At 36.1% G+C, this 21,655-nt stretch overlaps 1 protein-coding gene across 13 annotated transcripts in view; it reads left to right on the plus strand.

The window, feature by feature from the left end:
* RYR3 (ryanodine receptor 3) overlaps positions 1–21,655 on the plus strand; it is a 245,015-nt gene that overhangs the window by 153,179 nt on the left and 70,181 nt on the right. For 8 of the 13 annotated variants that reach the window (XM_069784114.1, XM_069784119.1, XM_069784115.1 and 5 more), the window contains 14 exons: positions 2,078–2,258; positions 2,713–2,818; positions 4,020–4,140; positions 7,189–7,358; positions 8,037–8,257; positions 9,537–9,627; positions 11,085–11,225; positions 13,569–13,750; positions 14,724–14,802; positions 16,219–16,308; positions 18,278–18,427; positions 20,029–20,091; positions 20,537–20,612; positions 20,782–20,905. In XM_069784114.1, coding sequence (XP_069640215.1) covers positions 2,078–2,258; positions 2,713–2,818; positions 4,020–4,140; positions 7,189–7,358; positions 8,037–8,257; positions 9,537–9,627; positions 11,085–11,225; positions 13,569–13,750; positions 14,724–14,802; positions 16,219–16,308; positions 18,278–18,427; positions 20,029–20,091; positions 20,537–20,612; positions 20,782–20,905 — 1,795 coding nt within the window. The remainder of the gene's footprint in view (positions 1–2,077; positions 2,259–2,712; positions 2,819–4,019; positions 4,141–7,188; positions 7,359–8,036; positions 8,258–9,536; positions 9,628–11,084; positions 11,226–13,568; positions 13,751–14,723; positions 14,803–16,218; positions 16,309–18,277; positions 18,428–20,028; positions 20,092–20,536; positions 20,613–20,781; positions 20,906–21,655) is intronic. The other 5 variants (XM_069784117.1, XM_069784127.1, XM_069784126.1 and 2 more) reach the window with 1 other exon arrangement.

The following is a 21,655-nucleotide window of genomic DNA, read 5'->3' on the forward strand; positions in this document are numbered from 1 at the left end:
ACTCCACCACTTCCCTGGGCAGCTTGTTCCAGGGCTTGACAACCCCTTCAGTGAAGAAATTTTTCCTAATAGCTGATCTAAACCTCCCCTGGTGCAACTTGGCACCATTTCTTATCATCCTATGTTCCATATCAAGATCATACCGGTGTTATAAGTGGGAAAAATACACAACTGGCATGTTTAAAGTGTTTAGCTGCTCCTTCTAGAGCCAGTCAGTCCCAGGTATCTCACCTACCGTTGCCTTCCATTGACTCTGATTTCCTGGTAGCACCACCACTGCTCTCGGCTAAACCACAGTTCCTACTTTTTTGGTGGGTGCTAAAGCCACAACATTCAGTTTAATATAGACTTGCTACTTGCATTTATGTACTGGTTTAGTATTGTAGCTTCCACGTAAAATATAGATACTGATGATCCAAGCTACTGACATCACAAGTTCAGTGACTGTGAACTGTTTCTTTTCCTCTAATTTGTGTTCTTCCTACATGTCCCATTAATTTCATACCTTCCTACAGATTGTCAGTATTCTTATAAGGTATATGTGAATTTCTAAACAGTTGCATTTAACCGTAAGCTGAGCTTTTGACCCAATTATTATTCCTATCATGTTTCCACATCCCACTAACTGCAGTCCAGGAAGCAGTTAGTTACGTACAAAGAGTTCATTTATATGAAGGTTCCTTTTCCTAATGACTTGTATTCAGCAAGCATCTAGATCACAGTCTGTCTGCCTGTACTGAATGTATACAATAGTTAAACCCACTCTTTTCCCTTTTCAAATATACATACATTTTTCCGCAGAAAGCTATTATAAATGGGGTTGTTTCAGGCAAGCCATGACCTTTAAAACTGATTCTAATATGATTTTTGTAAATAGAAAAGATGAAGTATTTGATTTCAGGCTTTAAATAGCAAGCAGAAGATTTAACAAATATTTAAACATATAGTAGAAAGAATCAGGAGATTTTGCTCTAGGTATATTTAACCTAAAATACAATTTGTTATTCTTTAGTCATATTGAGAAGATTAAACTCTGAGATGAGTTTTCCACTGATAAAGTACTAAGGACATAATGTTAAACAACATTCCTTGCTTCAGTTGGCCTATTAAAAATCAGATAACTCTCATGCCCTGTACTAGGTCTGGCTGGGATGGAGTTAACTTTCTTCATAGCAACCCCTATAGTGCTGTGCTTTTCATTTATGGCTAAAACAGTGTTGATAACATACCGGTGTTTTGACTCTTGCTGAGCAGCACTTGTGCAGTGTGAAGGCTTTTTCTTTTTTTTTTTTCCCTACTCTGCCCCTTGCCCTTTTTCCCTGGCCCCAGTGAGTAGGTTCAGGGCAGGCAAGAGGTTAGGAAGGGACATGGCTGGGACAGCTGGCCCAGACTGACCAAAGGGATATTCTATACCATGACATTGTGCTCAGCAATAAAAGCTCAGGGAAAGGAGGAGGAAGAAGGGGGTGTTTGTGGTTATGGCACTTGACTTCCCAAACAACCATTACGCATGCTGAGGCCCTGCTTTCTAGGAACTGGCTAAACATCTGCCTGGGAAGCAGTGAATGAATTTGTCTTTGCTTTGCTTGCATGCATAGCTTTTGCTTTCTCTACTAGACAGTCGGTATCTCGATCTATGAGTTGTCCTATCTTCCTTCTCTTTTCTCCCTGTCCTGCAGGAGAGCGGAGGGAGCAAGAGGCTGGGGGCGGGGTGGGGCTGGATTCAAAACTTCGTTTTTACGCTCCCCAATAACAGACTTCTTGCCTCTTGGGACTGTTAGCCTTTATACCAGAGAGAGAGTAGTCTTTGCTATAAAAAGCAAATTAACCTTCTAAAGTGAACCTTTCTAGACTGAGTGTAGTAAAACTTGCAAGGCAAGTCTATACTGTCACTTTTAAACCTCTGTATGTTTTTGACAAAGCACATCCAATGCTGCCAACTTGATACATTTTTGTTTTCCAAAATAAGGATGAGGATTTGTTTTATATTTTGCAAAATTTAGGGGAAAATGCAGTTGTCTTCTGACTTAAGGATACCTTTCAGGAGAAAGTACGTATAGTGCTTTTTGGTTCTCAGGTGAAAGTGTTGAGGAAAATGCAAGTGTTGTTGTCAAGCTCCTTATTCGAAGGCCAGAGTGCTTTGGACCAGACCTTAGGGGAGAAGGAGGAAATGGTTTGCTGGCAGCGATGCAGGAAGCTATCAGGATCTCAGAGAATCCTACTCGTGACCTTCCCTCCCAGGCATATAAAAGAGAAGGGTAAGTAAATGTGAATGCTTGTTTGGCAAATGATGATTTAATAGCTGGTTTAATCATGCTTGAAATATGCAGATAATGGGCCCTGTTGTGTAAGGCATTATACAAACATAGAGCGTTAGAGATTCGCACCCACAAGCGGTTGTCTCATGGAATTCCTAAAGCATGAGCTAGATAAAAGTGGAATAAGTTACAGAAAAGAAGAAGCCTGAAGGACAAAGCAAAGGAGAAGGCTGTTGTGAAATGAAGCTAAGGTAAAGTGAAAGAGGAAGATAGAAGGCTCATGTGAAGTCAGTTATTATTGTTCAATTGCATGCTTACTCTAGGGATAAAAAACCCTGTAATCCAGAGCCAGATTAAATTAGTGTATCTGATTAATAGGTTGTGGATCTGGCTCCAGAGAGGAGCTATAAACTCACGTTAGCAAAAATGCTCACTGGTATTCTTTACCTTTTAGCGATGATGAGGAGGAGGAGGAGGAGATTGTGCACATGGGCAATGCAATCATGTCATTTTACTCAGCTCTCATAGATTTACTTGGACGCTGTGCACCAGAAATGCATGTAAGTTCATTTTGTCACTTGCTCAGAAAATGTAGATTTGTAAACAGAACTGTACATGTCTATAACTAAACTTCTCTATTCAAAGGCTTCTTCCCTTCAGAAGGTGGACTTTATTGCATTTCTTGCTGTGTCTTGACAGATGTGTTCCCTGAAAGCTGTTTATAAAGAATCATGGTCTTTGGATTTCTTACACTTTTTTATTTATCCAAAATTTTGAGAATTTTTATATGACTGGAATCAAAGCAAAGATGAACTACTAGTGTTGCATTTATACTACCAATGAAATTTCTGAAACTGGCCCTTTACTGTTCTCTAGAAAGTCGTAAAAATCATTTCCATAAGAATGTGATACAGAGCTGCCTTTGTGTGCACTGATGAAATATGGTAGCTGCACCACAGGAATACATGGAAGAATACGTAAAATAACTGGTTTGATTGTAATGCCTATAACAACCCTATGCAAGAATTGGTTTTAGTTAGACTGACTTTTGCTTGTCAGTATTTAAAATTCTTTAGTAGCATAAGTTCAGCTGAAAATGCAACATGTATCTCAATACAACAAGAAGCAAGAAATTTGGCTTGTAGCCTCCCTACTTACTGTTACCAAAGCTTAATAAACTTTATTAGCCGTAAAGCTGTATGTAGCTGCCTGTTGCCAGAGATAGTTTCATGTTAAGAAAATTACTGGAAGAGATTTCCAGAGACACAAGTTGTGAATACCTAACTTCTGCTAGAAGTTGAAAGGAATTGGTCAACTTGTTAATGCCTTTTGAAATTTTTACTGCCTAGAAATAATAAAAAAATGTGTAGATACATCAGACAGGTTTGCATCTCTTCATAGTATAAAGAGGCAAGCTCAAAACCTGGTACTGTTGGTTCTGTAACTAACATGAGTCTTTCAGAAATTTTCTATTTCATCACTTTATCTGCTTGGTTTAGGAATCTTATCCATGTGGGGATTTTTGTGTTATTGTGAATTTGTAATATTGTGGAATTATTGATATAATGTCAAAATTAGGACAGATTCAACAGTAGGATCAGCTGAAAATCAGCAACTCTGTTAGAGTGCTGGGATAAATTGAATTTCAGTGCATTTTTTCCCAGTGTTTGAAAAAAATCATATTAATACCAGTATTTTGAGGAAATTTTTTCTTATGTCCCTCAGTACTAAATTTCTTAATTGATAAACTTTTTCTAACAGCTTATTCAAAGTGGAAAAGGGGAAGCTATTCGAATCAGGTCAATCCTTCGATCTCTAGTGCCAACTGAAGATTTGGTTGGGATTATAAGTATACCACTAAAGCTGTCAACAGTTAACAAAGGTAACTTCAGTACTTTTATTAGACTGGTTAATCTTTTTATAAAAATCTTTTGGCACATAAGCCTTCAGGTGTAAAAATAGAGCGGTTTTGTTAGAGCTGAGTACATGCAGAGAACTGTTCTTCAGATTTTAGTTAGATATGTATCAGAGCTGCTCCAGTGGAAGAGATACTTACTCCTGTGGAGCAGAGAATGTAAGAACAGAAGAAATAGTTTACAGGATCACACTAATGGGCCGTCCATCCCAGTACTTTGTCTCCAGCAGTGGCTGTACAGATGCTATCTCTTTAGAAAGAATGTGTATTCTTGAACTCAGTCCCTTTGTACTTCCACATCATCCAGTCATTTGTTTAGAAAGATTAGAGTGTACGTCCCTGCCCATTAATATCTGTTTCTGGACCTGGTGTCCAAGAATATATCTAGTCCCTTTGGAATAATGTCTACTCACAAACTCCCGTGGCAATAAGTTCGAGAACTTCACTGTTTGCTACATAAAGAAGCATTTTAAGCATCTCTTTTTTTCTTCTTTTTCTTTTTTTTTTAACTTATGCTGTACTAATTTTAATTATCACCTTTGAATTGTGGTATTTTAGGATTTGGTGTGTAGCAGTTCTTCATTCACCTTGTCAGCTACATTAATAATTTTCTAAATGTCAGTTATATCCTTTCTCAGTCCTCAATTTGCCAAATTGAAGAATCTCAACTTTTCTTAGTTCCTTATTATAAGATAACTGCTCCATTGCCTGAATCATTTTAGTTCCCCTTCTGTGTACCTTCACTATCTCTATTCTGTAGTTCTGAGCTATGGAAAATAGCTGTGGGATGTATTCAAGACCTGAGCAGGTTGTGCTGGTAATGTGGACACACAACAGTTTGGTTTATGTATTAGTTTTCTATTTTATATAGCAGAAAATTATTCCCTCTCTCATATTCTGAATACCCCTTTCTGATTGTGCCTGATATCTTGTTGACTTATTTGGTCGCTGCTACACATTGAGCTGATGGTTTCACAGAATTTCAGTGATGACCTCAGGATCTCTTTGTAATGTCGGTTCCAAGCTCAGCATCATGTAGGCATGTCTTATTTTCCTGCAGATGCATTAGCTGAGAGTTGTCTGCATTGAAGTGCAGCTGTCTCTGCTTTGCCTGCTCAGTTTTGTTAATGAATTAACCATGCAGAAGAATTTAGTATTGTATACAGACTTTTAGTCTCCTTTGTTAGCTTCCTTCTCCAGGTCACTGATGACTCAGTGTAGAGTCCTGTTTGTCCTTGCTTGATTAAAATGTTGCACATGCACATTGCATTTTAATTGCCTTTCCTGTTTCTAGGAACTGTGCTGTTTATTTCTTCCCTGGCCTTTTCAGAGGAAGTGAAAACCAGACATACTTGCTTTGGGATTGTCCTGATCTGAGGAAGGTGCTCCTCCACACCTATTGTCTTTTCCCCAATTTCTAGATATAATGTTCCACTCTGACGTCTAATGTTCAATTCTAGAAGCCTATTTCTTTTTTTTATTAAGTGCAGGCTATTTCTGTACTTGATTGTCTTGTCCCCAAAGAATTCCCCCTTTTGTGATCAATCTAACTAAATCCCTCTTCTGTACAACACTATCTCACCCATCCTGTAAGACTTGAGATCTCTGCCTGCCTCCCACAAGGTCCTCCCGTAAGGTATAGCCAAATTATCATGGAATCCTTTTACACATGATGAAGCCACCCAGCTTAGTGTCTAATACAGCAATCTCCCACTTCCACTGCCTGCTTCTTCATATCCTTGGAGACCCTGTCTACCACAGGAGAATCCTACGTGCAATGGTACATTCTGACATAGGGTAGAGGAGTGGTTCCTCTCTTAAGAGACTAGGTCCTTCCTTCCCAGGTAGATACACTCCTTCCCCAAGACTTATGTCCTCCTCAGTACCTCAAGGGTTGGCACTGTGGAGCTGAGCCTATGCTGCTATGTTGCTGTAGGACCTGTCTGTTTCTCTTACTACTGTTCATCCATTCTCACCTCTGGGGAATGAGACTAGTCTCTGAAGACCCAAACATTGAGCACTCTGTGTACACACAGAAAACCTGAAACCAGGGCATGGCATGGACCTGCTACGCTCTCTGCATCAAACTGTGTAGCTTATCTGTACCTGGATCCTGAGTTGTCATTGAGGTTAAAATTGAGTTTTTGTTGGTGGAACTAACAGCATTCTTAACACTACCTGTTGAAGAGAAGTCAGACGCTAGAGTCTTCACCCTCTTCACTCCGGAACTCAAAAATAATTCATGGATGGTGGTGTTCTTGCTTGTTACATGACTGTTGATTCTTTCCTAGAAGCGGTCAATGTGGTTAACCAGGGTGGATTTATTTCCACAAAATAACTACCATACAAACTGAAATTTTCTATAAAGCATAAACTCAACAGAGGATGAGGTTTTTATGACATGTGATCTCCATGTTTCCTATTAATTTCTCCATGTTCCATGGGCTATAAAAGATCAGTCTGTCATTTTCTTCTAGGGCAAAATAGCCTTATCCTCCTTTCTCTCCTTTTGTTGTCCGTTCTGGTTCACAAGAATTGTCTATTCTACTTTACAGTCAGAGATGGTTTATTTTGATACACAGTTAACTTCTGTGTTATTGTTGTCTTCCCCTTGGATTCTATGTTCTTTCTAGTTTAGTTTACATGAGACAGAATTCCTAACCTTCTTTGACTTCACAGTTACTATATATTTTTAATATTTGGTGTAATATTTATCTTTAATTTTACCATATAAACATTCCCCATAATAGTAATGAAACAAGTAGAATACTTTACCATTCATTCTTAAGTTTTCATTTAAGAGTGAAAAATTAATAAATTGCAAAATAATAGGGGTTTTGAAATAATGAAAACTTAGTATTCTTTTTCAGCATACAAGAAAACTGAATAAGAATATAATTTTCATTGAACATGTGATTTTACACAATAAATGTAATTATAGTGTGTTTCATGGTCTTGGTGTTTCTTCTTTTATCAATTATCTACTATTAAAAATTGCATTATGTATTTGTGTAGATGGCACAGTAAATGAGCCAGACATGTCTGCAAATTTCTGTCCTGATCATAAAGCACCCATGGTACTCTTTTTGGACCGTGTCTATGGTATTAAGGACCAAAGCTTCCTCCTTCACCTACTGGAAGTTGGATTTTTACCAGATTTAAGAGCCTCTGCCTCTTTGGATACAGTAAGTATTTTGCTATGGAGTTTAGGTGCAGTGACTGGGTATAGTGGCTCTATAAGTGTAAGAAATGGAATTTCAAGTCAAAACAGCTTTAAAAGAAAAAAAAAAGGTGGTATAGGCTCGCTATAAACACAAACAGTAATAATTCAGTTACTGTTAATTTTTAGTGCTTAAGTCTGATCATTAGCATTCAGTACCACCTTATGAAGCAACAATGTAGTGTAGTTTAAAAACTTTCAATACAGGCTTACATTATACAGTAATTACATTGGATATACTGTAACAGGCCTAATGATTACTTTTACTTCATGTGTGCTTCCAAGAATTGCACTGAAAATTCCTGTATGTGTAGGTATGAAGAAATTATGGGAGATGAAAAGTGCTACTTAATGCTTTGTGGGTTTTGCTGACCTGTTTAGAGAAGGAGGCTGCGTATTCTTTTTTGCTTCTATTGGTTCAGAGTGTAGTGGGGCAAGAGATAGGAGATAAGTGGATGAGTTGTGGTTTCTCAAGTTAAAAAAAAAAAAAAAGCTTTTGTCCTCATCTGTATACTGGGAATATCATGTTAGCACCCAGCCGTTAAGGGGACTTATGGAGTATTTCATCATTATGTTTTATGGGCTTAATATATAGTAACCTTTATTCCATGTGATGCTAACAATCATTTACTACTTCATACAGGTTTCTCTAAGTACCACAGAGGCAGCTCTCGCACTAAATAGATATATTTGCTCAGCTGTGTTTCCATTACTCAAAAGATGTGCTCCCCTCTTTTCTGGAACAGAGCATCACGCCTCTCTGGTTGACTCCATGCTTCACACAATATATAGATTATCAAAGGGACGTTCCCTTACAAAAGCACAAAGAGACACCATTGAAGAATGCCTGCTTGCTATTTGCCAGTATGTATGATATCTGTGTGTGTACAAATTGATTTCTTTTGTGCAGTATAAGTATTTTAATAATTTCTTTCTTTGTGTATAATGTAGAACTAAGATTATTTTATTCTTGCATGAAATAAATGACCAGAGTGTATGACAGGATTTTTTAATTTTCCTAAGAGAAAATAGATTTGATTTTTCCCTTATCAGTACTGCATTATACAGGCTGCCATACTGATATGAGCTTTATGCTGATATTGGATAAATTCTGATTATTCATAAAAACAAAACCCTCGTAATTACCAAAAATGTTCTGGCAAGTCTGACAGTGAGTGTGTGCTGGGGATTTAAGGGTTCGACATTTTTTGTTTCTGATTGTGATTTGAAGAACCTTAGCCATAGTTTAAAAAAAAAAAAAAAAAGAAGAAGAAGAAGAAAAACTACCCCCCACTCTCCAAATCCTAAAACTGAACTGAGCACTGTAGTTTTATCGGGAATTGAAATGTAGATTTGCCAACTGAATCATAGTTCTTGATCTTTGTCATAAACTGTAGTGCTACTTGTCTATGCAGTAGACTGTGAAATTAGTAATGCAACGTGCATTTTCAGTTTGTACATAGCACTGGACCCCTGCCAAAAAGAGGATATAGGAGAAATGGAAAAGATTCAGGAAACCCTAACAAGAGGGATCAACATAAGAAATAATTTCTTTCCTTTGGAACAGCTTAGTAGACCAGGAGTCTTTAGCTTGAAGAAGTCATGACTGAGGGGGAGATGATAAAGGAGCATTTTTACATTGATTTTGAGCCTATAGATCACTGAAATGAAATGGCTAGAAAAGAAATGCTGGGTGATTTATTCAGTCTTCCAGTTGAGATTTATTTCATGTAAGAATAATCATAATGTATTTCCAGATCAGTTTCAGTTAGGAGTGTTTTGTTGCTTTTTAGTGTCATATCAGAAACCATTCTGCTAGGATAATATTCTGTTTCTTTTGCTCAGATTGTCCTCTCTGTGTATTCTGAAAAAAATGCAGCACCCTTCCCTCTGCTATCATATGGCACAATCATACATGTTGTCTATTCACTTAAGAGAGTCCGCATGTAGCGCATTTTGCTATGCTATATCCTTCTATATGTAGATGAGGCATAGTGAAATTCCTTAAACACCTACCATTGGTTTTTCAAAATACTTTTAATGAGTGATTTGAATTCCAATATGCGAATTGATTTCAATTTTTATTTCATTTTCACTGGATTGTATGAACTTTAATAAGAACTTCTATTTTTTACAATTACAGCCACTTACGTCCCTCTATGCTACAACAGCTGTTGAGAAGGCTAGTTTTTGATGTGCCCCTACTTAATGAATACTGTAAAATGCCTCTCAAGGTAAATGCTTTACTTTCTGTACATACATTCAGCGTAAAACTTCCTTCACAATAATCTGTCATAGTCATGTTTTTAAAAACTGAACGGGGCAGGGTGAAGCAACATGAAATGAGTTCTGAATTGAAAATAATGTTGTTGTTTTATCAAGTCTTTCAAATTTAATATAATGATAAAGGTTGTGTGAAATCTTGCCTAATGCAAACAGCATATAGTAAGTTGATTATGAGATTTTGTTTAGTGAACAGTTGACTTCTTCACTGCTTCAGCAAAAGAGTATTTGAAAGTATCAAGTTAAATGTTAGTGTTATCTTGGTATTTCTTCTTCTGCTATATGAACTATAGTAACTCTTGGTAAGACACATAGTCCAGGAATAAATTTTGAGTGGAGTCTACAGAGAATAAGATAACATGGAACAGAATTCACCTCTTATTTTTGAGCAATCTTAAACTGAAGTCTTACCCATCTTGTTGCTCTGTAAATAGAGAATTACAACTGTGAGATGATAAATAACTTTTATTTAGAATTTTTCTGTCAGGTTTGCCCCCTGTTCCTGTTGGGATGGAAGGGCCTGATCTTAGGTCTGCAGGTCTTTTTATGGCAGAATTGAAATTATGTCATACTCTAAAGCAGAGCTGCCAGATTCACAGACATATTCTGGAGCATCAGTAATTTTGGAGCAAAAGTGTGGCAAAGAGGGAGTGTTTGATTTGGGTTTTTTTAATTATTATTTTCCCTTCCTAAAGAAAATTGCAGGAAAAATTAAAATGTCAAGATTCTAGTCTGATGCTAAAAGAAATTTTAGAATTTCCCATGGGATAGGAAGTCTTAGTAGAAATTAGTAGAATTAATAGAAATTTGAATTTATGTGGAAAGTGCACCAATAATCATATATGCTAGCTCTTTACCTGGTATGTAACAGATTGTCTGTACAATAGTTCTTTCCATAGGTTTTCCAGAGATGAGCAGGCGTGGCTAGAAGGGTGTACTGCAGGTGTCTTTTGCAGTGTTTTGAAAAATACTGAGGTCATCAACTACAAATGACAGAAGTAAAATCAATTTGAATTTGCAAATTTTTTTACCAGAATCTATCATGTCCTGTTTTATACCCATTTCATTGTCTCTATTTTTATCCTGTGAGCTAATCTATATTCAGATGGTGACAATCCTGAAATTCTGTAATTTTTCTACTCGCTGTCATCACTGAGAATCCCCCAGCTGCAGCTGGGGATAATACAGGCTTTATACTTTCACATCACAGGCTCTACTGCTCTCCCAAAAAGAGAAAGAAGGAAAAAAGACCATTTTTATGAGCCATTAGAAATGAAGAGTCAGAAATAAATAATAATACTCATGTAACTGTTTAAACAGATACTGGCAATTCAGACTTCACTAACCAGTATGTTACTTTGTTAAATACCAATGTTTTATGTGCATTTTTATTTCCTTAAAAATCTAGCTTCTGACAAATCACTATGAACAGTGCTGGAAATATTATTGTCTGCCTTCAGGAATGGGAAGCTATGGAATTGCAGCAGAAGAAGAATTACATTTAACTGAAAAACTTTTCTGGGGAATATTTGATTCCTTGTCTCATAAGGTAATGACTGTAATTCACATTACAGTATGGGATGACTATAAAAGCATTACAATGATAATTTGCTGTGCCAAGTGCAGAAAGTTCCTATTTTAACAATTCTTTCACCTAATATGGGAGATACGGCAATGAATGCTTTTAATGAAGTAACTTTCTAGTGAAAAATTGAATGTTGAATCTTAAAAGATTCTCTCCAAACTAATGAAATGTCAAATCTTTGTCTTTATATACCCATATAGCCTTACACTAGTAATGAGGCACCTTGCTTGCTGCAATAACAAGTCAGTGTTGTCTCCTTTCCTCTCTTAGCTCTACTAAACTTTTAAAAATACTTTTTACTGATGTAAAATTAATTTTAAGAAATGTAACATGCTTGTCAAATTGTGTATGCACAGTAAATTTACATTGTCTGGTTTTGAACACATACTTGTATTTTGTTAGTTTTCTGGTTATTGCCCAGCTTAAGAAATATGATGCAACATTCTTAGAAATAAACATTTTTCCATTTTCCTGTTCCAATATGTGATCTTGGGATTTTTTCACTTACTCATTTTTATTCCAAGTAAGAAAAAGTTACATTTCTGATAGGAGAAATGCCTTACTGAGTAAATACTTTTTGTACTTGATTGGCCTCAAAATTCAGGTTCTCACTATGGGACAATAATGAATTTTTTCATTGCATCTCACTGAATTTATGTTCCAGTTCTAATCCAACAGATTTAGATGATTACTTGTCTAGGCAGTCTGATTTATAGTATGGAAATGAACATGGTCTCTGCATTATTCTAAAAAGGCTTTTAAAGCCTTATTTGTGTTTTTTAGTGACATTTACCTCTCACTGCTGTCACAAGTGCAAAGAGTGTCAGGAGGGCCTGACACAATGAAATATTTCCAATTAATGCGTCTTAGCTTTTTACAGATAAATGAAGATGGTCTGTTTCTGCCAATACTGGTGGCCCTCTATAATAACATTTTATTTTTTTCTGTAAGTGGTTATTAGTCCAATGAAAGGAGAATTGTGTAAATCTGCTTAGCTATAGTATTCTCCATTGTTCTGTTTTGTACTGAGATATTTACAGGTTTGGTATTTTCATGGCTTCCAGCTGTTTAGTGGAAGCAGTTTACACTGTGATCTAACTTCTTTTGTTTGTGCTATACACACCAAAGAATGTTGCAGCAAAACTAGAGGAAGTTAAAGCCTCAAAATTTTAGGCGTTCTGCTTGCTGTGATATAAACATATAATTCTAACAGCAGGTATTTTCAGTGGACCTTAAACTTGTTCTTCAGCATTTTCTTGGTACAAAGTGGTCATTCAGATTTATAGAATCGTATAGTCTTTCTAATAATGAAGCAAGAGAAATACTTTTGCCGTGTAAATTTTTTTTTCCTATAAATGCTTGATTGGTGCCTGGGTTATAACGTCAAAAAGATGCCTGTACTATCTGAGCAAAACTTTATAAATAATTATAATAGCATCAAAATCTTGCACTGTAATGTTCATCAGTAAACTTTAAAGCCTTTAAAGCTGTATAATTATGCCCGTTTTACAGATGGGGAACCTGAAAGAGAAGTGATTTTTTTTTTCCTTTTTTTTTTTTTTTTTTTTTTCCCCTAACCATACTAAGAATGTTGTTTGAGACCTGGAAAGAGAACTTTGGCCTACAGTGATCTGCTGCTACTTCCTCTAGCATGTTTTTTATAATCTAGTGTGTAACAATTGACCTTGAATATGTTTCATGGCCAATTACTAAGGGCAGATTCTTCAAATGTAATTCCACCTTATATTTTTTATATATCCTATACTTCTATGTTCTCTCCAGAGCTAAAATGACTATTTAGAAGAGCAAATGTGCCAGGTCACCTCTTAGCAGGACAATTTTGAAAAATAATCAACTGACTTCGCTGCAGTAAAACACAATTACCTCCAGTGTGATTTAAACTGACATAGACTAGGGGAAAAGAGGGAGAAATGACAATGGCTTCTGCAGTTAAGATAGGAATTAGTCATTTTAGAACTAAGTATTTTATAGATGATCATACTTCTATAACTAGGCAAACAACCTTTGACCCTTCCTATGTAGGTCTTAATGGCCCAAAGAAAGCTTAGGAGTCATACTTGTATCTTATATACTTATACAAGTGTCAGCATACTTTTATGTTAATTTGAGTAGTCTTAAAAATGTATCGAGTTGATATCAAGAAAAATAGATGTCATGCAGCAATAATTTTGCTCTATGCTTAATTTTTAAATGTGCTTTAGTGTTTGCATCTTCTAATATTTGTACATATGGCTGCTTGGTTTTCACTAACATTTTGCATGTTTTTCTATTGGATTTTCCAACCAGTTCCTATCTCTCCTGCAGAAGTATGATCCAGAGCTCTTTCGAATGGCTTTGCCTTGTCTAAGTGCTATAGCTGGTGCCTTGCCCCCTGATTATTTAGATACACGAATTAGGTCAACTTTGGAAAAGCAGACTTCAGTGGATCCAGAAGGAAATTTTGATCCCAAACCTGTCAGCACAGCAAAGTGAGTCATATAAATCATAGTGATTTCCTTTCCTTAAATATTTTTATACTATTCCTCATTAACATTTTTTTCTCCTCTGTAGGGAGAGTTGGCTGGTGACTGACTTTTTAATTATATTAGTACCTTTCAGAACTGGTTTAGGGATTTTTGCTTTCTTCTGCCAAATACTTCACTGCAACATATCCTGTTTACCAGCTATAAAACGTATTCTTCTCAGTACTGTACATATATTAAATATTTCCACATTATATCTGCAGAGTACATAGTAAATTCTATACTTATTATGTACCCTATTACCTAATAGTTCAAATATTTGGGATATATACCCCTGTAATACATTTGATACTGTCATTATTTAGAGTGTTCTTATGGCAAAAGTACAAGATCATCAAAATCTGGTAAGTGATTCAATTGGCCTATTGCCCGATTTTTATAAAATCTTCACTTAGTTCTGAGAATTGATCTGTACCAACCTGATAAGGCAAAATAAGCAGATCATGCGTGATGATTTAATAGACACTTGGCCTTCCAAGTAATCTTGTGCTTTTAAAATACAGATTTATAATACTTTTATATTCAAGAACTGAGGAACACCAGTTTATTCTTGCTATTAAAGCTTTACTCCTCCATCATTATGCAGTGTGAAACATCCATACTAACATTATCCTGTATTAAGAATTACCAAGAAAAATACCTATAGGTTATGGTGAAGCAGGTTTTTTTTTTCTTGTGATTTCAGTTGCTAATAAGTGCAACTGTTATGTATTTGAAGATTCCTTGTAAATGCCATTATAGCTCTGGTTTGTTTTGTGAGATTTCTTCTAAAGAAAATGGAATTGCAAAGCCAAATGTCTTGCCTTCATCTGGAGGTGAAGCATTTTGATTAGTGCTATATTATACTGACTTTTTTTTTTTCCATAAATCGGACTGCAGTAATTTACGGTTGAATGACCATACTCCCCTTTGTTTACAGCCTTGTACTTCCTGAAAAGTTGGAGTATATTGTCAGCAAGTATGCTGAACATTCCCATGATAAATGGGCCTTTGATAAGGTAGGAATTATTTTAAGACTGGCAAATGTCAGAAAATCACTAGTAAATAATACCTGGGGTGAATATTGAAAGAAAAACTGGGCAGTTTAACTGATAGGCCCTTGTTCAGAGTGCATTAATGTCTGCATATTTCTTCAGGGATATGTGGAAGAAACCTTTTGCTCAACAGAATGCTTTGAAATTTGTCACTTTTTCAAAGTGGCCAGAATTTATTAGGACAAAGATTTGAGGGGAATTAAAAAGTGGCACTTGGTTTGATTTTGTTGTTTGTTTGTTTGGGGTTTTTGGTTGTTGGGGGTGGGGGGAGTTAAGTAACAATATATAGATCTTAACTTCATTTTGCCTGGTAATGATGTATTTTGACTGGGAGTCAGAGATTCAATTTTACTGCAGCAGCTCTGTGATCTCTGAGAGTACCTGGGAAGTCTAATGTCCTTTATTTTATTTCAGAAAATGTAGTCATAGCTTTTCTTTCTTTTTAGCATTCAGAAGGCTGTTATGTATTGATTTCCTCTATAATTTTCAAAGTGCTCTGTCACTGTGTTGTTTCTGTTTCACTACTTCAGAATAGCTATAAGACAAGAAAATATGTACTAAGTGATTTCTATACCTTTGTAATGTTACAGTGAAACATTTAATAAAGGCCTTTTTAGTGTTACATTTTGCAAATAGATTTTACTGTTAATATAACTTTTAGAGTTAAATTTGAGCAAAATGAAGTTTGATGGAGGTGTTGCAGTTTTTGATAACTGTTGGAAGTGTTTGAATATGAGTAAGTCATTCAACTCAAATATGAATTTTAAGCCTCTTTTCATTCAAGTGAAAAAGTAGAGGTGGGGTTAAGTAATTTATTATAACAAATACCAAATTAATAGCAATTTTATAGAACAGTTATATAGAAGTAACAGTTCTGTTGTTGTGGCGGCCTATGTATGCAAATTTGTAGACAAAGGTATACATATATATGGATGTGTAAATATACACACATTAATCTCAAACCATAAATTTCAGTTAATATTGTTTAAGGTAAAGGGTTCATTGAAGTTACATTCTTTAGTGCTAGATCTGTTAATGTTACATTTTTTTTCTCTCTGTTGCTGACTTAAGCCTCCCAGAGAATAGAGACACTTTTGTTTGCCTTAGCCAGTACTGTCTTAATGCATGAGTCCATTTGAAAGGGGCCAGTGTATACTAGACTCAGAACTGGTTGCGTGAGACCTACTACTTGTAGACGGCATCTCATCTGTCTGGGCCATGTTTTGTTCCTGTGTATTCACAGATGGATGCACGCTCTTTTAACAGAAATTTCTGTGGCACTGAGTAGCTATTGGAGTAGACTAGTAGTTCAATATGACAAACTAAACTGGCCAATTTGCTGTTACTCATCTATGTTGTTCTCATATTTATTTTTTTCAGACTAATAGTGGATGGAAATACGGTGTTTCACTGGATGAAAATATGAAGACTCACCCATTAATAAGACCTTTCAAAACTTTAACTGAAAAGGTAATGGAGGAAATTTCAGCTGTGTTAATACAAAGTAGATTGATTTGCGTACTTTTAAAAATCCATTTCAAATATATGCTATAAAAGGAAGAGAGACAAACTAGAATTCTTACAGTTAAGAATAGCAACATCTATATGCTAAAGTGGTTGTTCAGTTAATCTTACACAGAGTCTTATATAGGCTTCTGTTAGGCAGTCTTCATAGGCGTGGGCCAATTTGTATTCAAAGTATCAATAGCACAGGGTTTTCAGGCCTTCAGGGATGAGGAATGACTGGCAGCACCTCCTGGGTTTTAGACAAAAGTGTTATTTAACATATCTGAAGGCAATTTTGTCTCCAAGAAAGATGGTAGAAAAATTGAAAGAAAATGTAGGAGATGCTTCAGTTGAAAATGGGGAAAAACATTTAAACTATTTTGAATGCATTTTTTATTTGAAGTTGTCGTGGTTTAACCCCAGCCAGCAACTAAGCACCACGCAGCCGCTCACTCACTCCCCCCCCATCCAGTGGGATGGGGGAGAAAATCAGGAAAAGAAGTAAAACTCCTGGGTTGAGATAAGAACGATTTAATAGAACAGAAAAGAAGAAACTAATAATGATAATGATAACACTAATAAAATGACAACAGTAGTAATAAAAGGATTGAAATGTACAAATGATGCGCAGGGCAATTGCTCACCACCCGCTGGTCGACACCCAGCCAGTCCCCAAGCGGTGAATCCCTGCCCCCCCCTTCCCAGTTCCTAAACTAGATGGGACGTCACATGGTATGGAATACACTGTTGGCCAGTTTGGGTCAGGTGCCCTGGCTGGGCATGAGAAGCTGAAAAATCCTTGACTGTAGTCTAAACACTACTGAGCAACAACTGAAAACATTAGTGTTATCAACATTCTTCACATACTGAACTCAAAACATAGCACCATACCAGCTACTAGGAAGACAGTCAACTACATCCCAGCTGAAACCAGGACAGAAGTTCTTGACTAGGCATGAATGTCTTCTAGTTGTCAGAACAGTGAACTGAATTTGAATGCTGTTACATATTTTTGCAATGACTCATTGGGTCACTCAAGTCAATTACGTTTGTCCCTCTTTACTACACTTTTCCTGTTCAGAAAATGGAGATGACAAAAATCAAGAGGGATTCAAAAGGTTTAATTTCCCAAGGTTTGTAAATTGCTTTGAAATCTTTGGAGAGGAGCTGAAGAATGATTGGTTGAGTTGTTATTAAAGTAGTTCAAAGAGAATTTTCTGAATTGTCTCAGATTCAAACTTCTGAACCTAAAAATCAGGTCTTTCCATAAAAACTGTCATGTTAAGTAACTGTCATAAAAATTCTTATTTATGGTAAGAACGGAAATACTTTTATTAGGTTGATTTGAGAAGTCTTAATATGACATAATCAGAATTTTATTTCCCACAACTTTTCAGATTTTCTATAACACCTTTACTTTTCAAAGGAGTGTTGGAATACAGGCTGTTCACTAAGTTTTTTATCGATGGCTGTATGTGAAGAGTATAGATCAGTAATGTTCTGTATCCGTGAATGGATATAAATACAGGACGACTGCAGAAAGGCCTCATATGCTATTGCATTCAAATGTACATACTTGCCTAATTTCATAGCACTTGTAGTGCCGTCAATTTTTTACTATTTTGGACTGGAGGAATCAATGAATAAGTTTCCAGATACAAACTACATTATTGCTCCAGAGCTCACTTGAGTGCTGTTAGTTTGCATCACATATCCCAGCAATAAATGCCACTAAGAATAAAACCAAAAAATTTGTAAGTATTTTAAAGCTTCTTTCTCATGTAAAAAGAACTATATTGTGTCTTCAGATATAATGTACAGATATTGTTTAATTTTGTGGCATGTGACAATTTAAAAAGAAGGCACAGAATATTTGTATTGAGTTTTTGCTACTTGCTAAATACAGAGAAATTTTACATTATTTTATTCAAAGGAAAAGGAAATTTATCGTTGGCCTGCCAGAGAATCACTGAAAACTATGTTGGCCATGGGATGGAGCCTAGAAAGGGCCAAGGAAGGAGGAGAAGCAATAATACATCAGCGTGAAAATGAAAAGCTCCGCAGCATATCTCAGTCTAGCCAGGTAAGGTGGAATTGCTTACATTTAGAAAGGAAAAGCTTTGGTAGTTAATTTACTAAGAAATTATACAAAATTATGTTAATTTAATATTAATTTTAATGAAAAGAAACTTTTAATGTTGGAGTTCTGAGATTGGAAGTCATGTCACTATAATAAAAACCGTGCAGTAACACTAAAGAGGGGATTGCAAAACGAACAACTTCTAAGACAATAAGGCTTCCAGAGACCATATCTCTTCAGGTCTTCTGAGAAAATGGATATAATTTTCATACAGTCATTCAAAGAATACATGGCAGACTATTTAAAGCCTTTTATTTTATAAGTAAATCTAGTCATTTTCTTTTTGGTCAAACAGAAGAGTCTGAAATGGGCATTTGTCAAGGTTATAATTATGACTGACAAATAAGGTTGTGCATTTAATACTTTTTGTTAAATCTACAGGCAAAATTTGGAGGTAGTTATATAGTACCTAGCATTTTGATGTGATATAGACTATTTTTCATTTGTAGCTTTTTGTAATAGCATGTTGAGACTGCTGCTCAATATGTCTGTGTCTCAGAGTGAGGAAAGCTGTTTAAAACTATGACAAGTGTTGGGAATTTTTATTGTACCCCTTGAGGTGAATTAAACACACATTTGTCTTATATATAGTGAGGCTTAATGAGCAATGCATTGGGCAGAGTCCTACCTCCATAAGCAGTTCTGCAAGGAGTGTGCAAAGATGTGTCACGAGCTGAGTCCTTATATGCACTTGCACCAGCTCTGATCCTGTAAGCATCAGCATCAGACACCTTAGGCTTGTGTTGGTTTCATTCCCAGCACCAGTTTTGCTTACCAAAAGTGGCCCTTGAGCACTCTGTTACAAGCATTTCTTACCTCTTCAGCAAGTGCCACTCCCACTCCGTTACAGGGAGTCCTTCTGTCTCTGGCATCTCTGCTTCTAGCCAGTTGAACCTGTTCTGCAGTTGGGCCTTTTTGCCCAAGAAGATGCATGATAAAGACATGATTGAGTAGAGGATTTCAGCACATGTTTAACTTCAGTACATGATTGAAATCACTGATTTATATGTGACCCTTCACATTTAACATGTGCCTAATAGGTTTGTTGCACTGGAGCTTTCACACTTTAAATATTTAAGGACTGCATAAGTATATCGCACTCCTCCTTTTTCTTAGTCTGTAAATTCCATGAGACAGTAACCTATTTTAACTTTTTGTTGTGATGTCTTGTCTTTAGTATATGGTTCATCCAGGCTGTTGCCACACTGATCTGTCATGTTTTGAAGGCACACCTTGTATGCCTCATGCTTGGTCTCCTCTCTTAGGCTGAAAAGCAGTGTTCTTAGTAGCTTGCCATCTGTTGCAAATAGAGAGATCTAAGTATCTGCAGCAACCTTCTTATTTCCAACAGATGTAGTCTGTTAATTATCCTGTGTATCTTCAGCACATTGCAAAACAAAAGGTGAACACAGTTTCTACAAGGAAGTTTGAAAATGTGAATGATGTTACTCTAATCAGAACAACAGAGATGTTGTAGTTGAATATTTGATTCTTTTATCCGAAATACTTTTAGCTGAAAAGAATTCGGTTTTTTTTCCCTGCAGGGAAATGGGTACAGCCCGGCACCACTTGATCTCTCTAATGTAGTGCTCTCTAGGGAGCTTCAGGTTTGTATTTGTGTTTTGTTTATGTTAATTATGCAAATTAATATATTTGGATTTTTATTATTAATGAGTTGAATTTTGTCAGGTTTTATGAGTGTATTTGTGATATGCTGTTGTGATATGCTGTTGTAGAAAGGTGAATGCCATGCTATTTACGTATTTAAAGAAGAGATTTCTATGATTTAACCCATTGGTGCTTCCTGAGTTCCTAGAAAAAGTTAGCATGAAGCTAGGGAAGAGGCAGTAAACAGCATGTGATAGATGTGTATCCTGTGCCTGTGCTGACTTCAAAGAACAGCTGAATGTAGAAATGACACTTAACTGTCATGTTTCTTTACCACAAGAGTATAGACTTTACTCAAGACTGTAATAAAATCAAGTAGAATTACAGAATTTTTAATTGTCACCTTCTTAATTTTACATCTTGTTTTTTCTGATGGTAATATAGGGAATGGTTGAGGTAATGGCAGAAAACTACCATAATATATGGGCCAAAAAGAAGAAAATGGAGTTGGAAAGCAAAGGTAAGCCAGAATTCTGTGAACCACACAAAAAAGACAAAGAAAACAAGGGAGAAGAAACAGCCTGAAAGAAGGCAGTGTAAGGCAATCAAAATCAAATAGTTCCTTTTTGTACTTGAAGCAAAATAAATCTTACAGTAGAAAAACTTACAGTTCTTTCAACTTACTAAAGGTGGAGGTAGTCATCCTTTATTGGTACCTTACGACACATTGACAGCCAAGGAGAAATCACGGGACCGTGAAAAGGCACAAGAGCTGTTTAAATTCCTTCAAGTCAATGGTATAATCATATCTCGGTAAGTTGCGCGTTTTTTTGAAATACTTGCTTACATTCAGTCCACAAACCCTGATGACTTTCCTTTATCTCAATGCAGTCTCAGTTATTAACATAATTACCATTTGGCATATCTTCTGTAAACCAGAGTCCTCGTTATTTTTATGTTCAGAAAGACCCTTCTGAAATAGTGCAGACAGGTAACAAGCTTGAAACCAAAATGTAGGTATGCCACCAAACGTTTTTATATTCTCCCTAATTGCTTTAGAGTCATTGAATAAGAAAAGCAGGTTTAGTTCCTGCAAATGAATGGTCCTTTGAAACACCAATGGAATTGCTCAAATATTAGTTTTAATATCTCCTTGCAGCTGCGTCTGTTTGGGTTAGGAAGACAGTGTGTTCAGTGTTAACTAATGGGATAAGTCAACTTGAAAAACCCTGTTCAAACTCTTTATGGGGTATGGGCAAAGAGTTTGCAGTAATTGTCTATATCAGGGTGATTCAAGATTATCCTCTTCTCGGTGTTTCCTTCAGATGAATATGTGCATATTTTAAGTGTATATAAAATCTTTTGAAGTACTGATTGCAATTATCACATTTCCAGAATGTCATTCTGAAAAACATTGGACTAATCATTAAAACATGGAAATTCTTTATAATTGGAAACATATAGGCGGCACAGTGTGTGTACTTTACGTATACCATCTGCCTCTGTTTTGATTTTTGCTCCTCTTTCTTTGTTGAGAACACTTCTGAAGCACTTTTGGGTGTT

This window comes from Haliaeetus albicilla, chromosome 5, assembly GCF_947461875.1.
Source record: "Haliaeetus albicilla chromosome 5, bHalAlb1.1, whole genome shotgun sequence".
In the NCBI taxonomy this organism is placed as follows: domain Eukaryota; kingdom Metazoa; phylum Chordata; class Aves; order Accipitriformes; family Accipitridae; genus Haliaeetus; species Haliaeetus albicilla.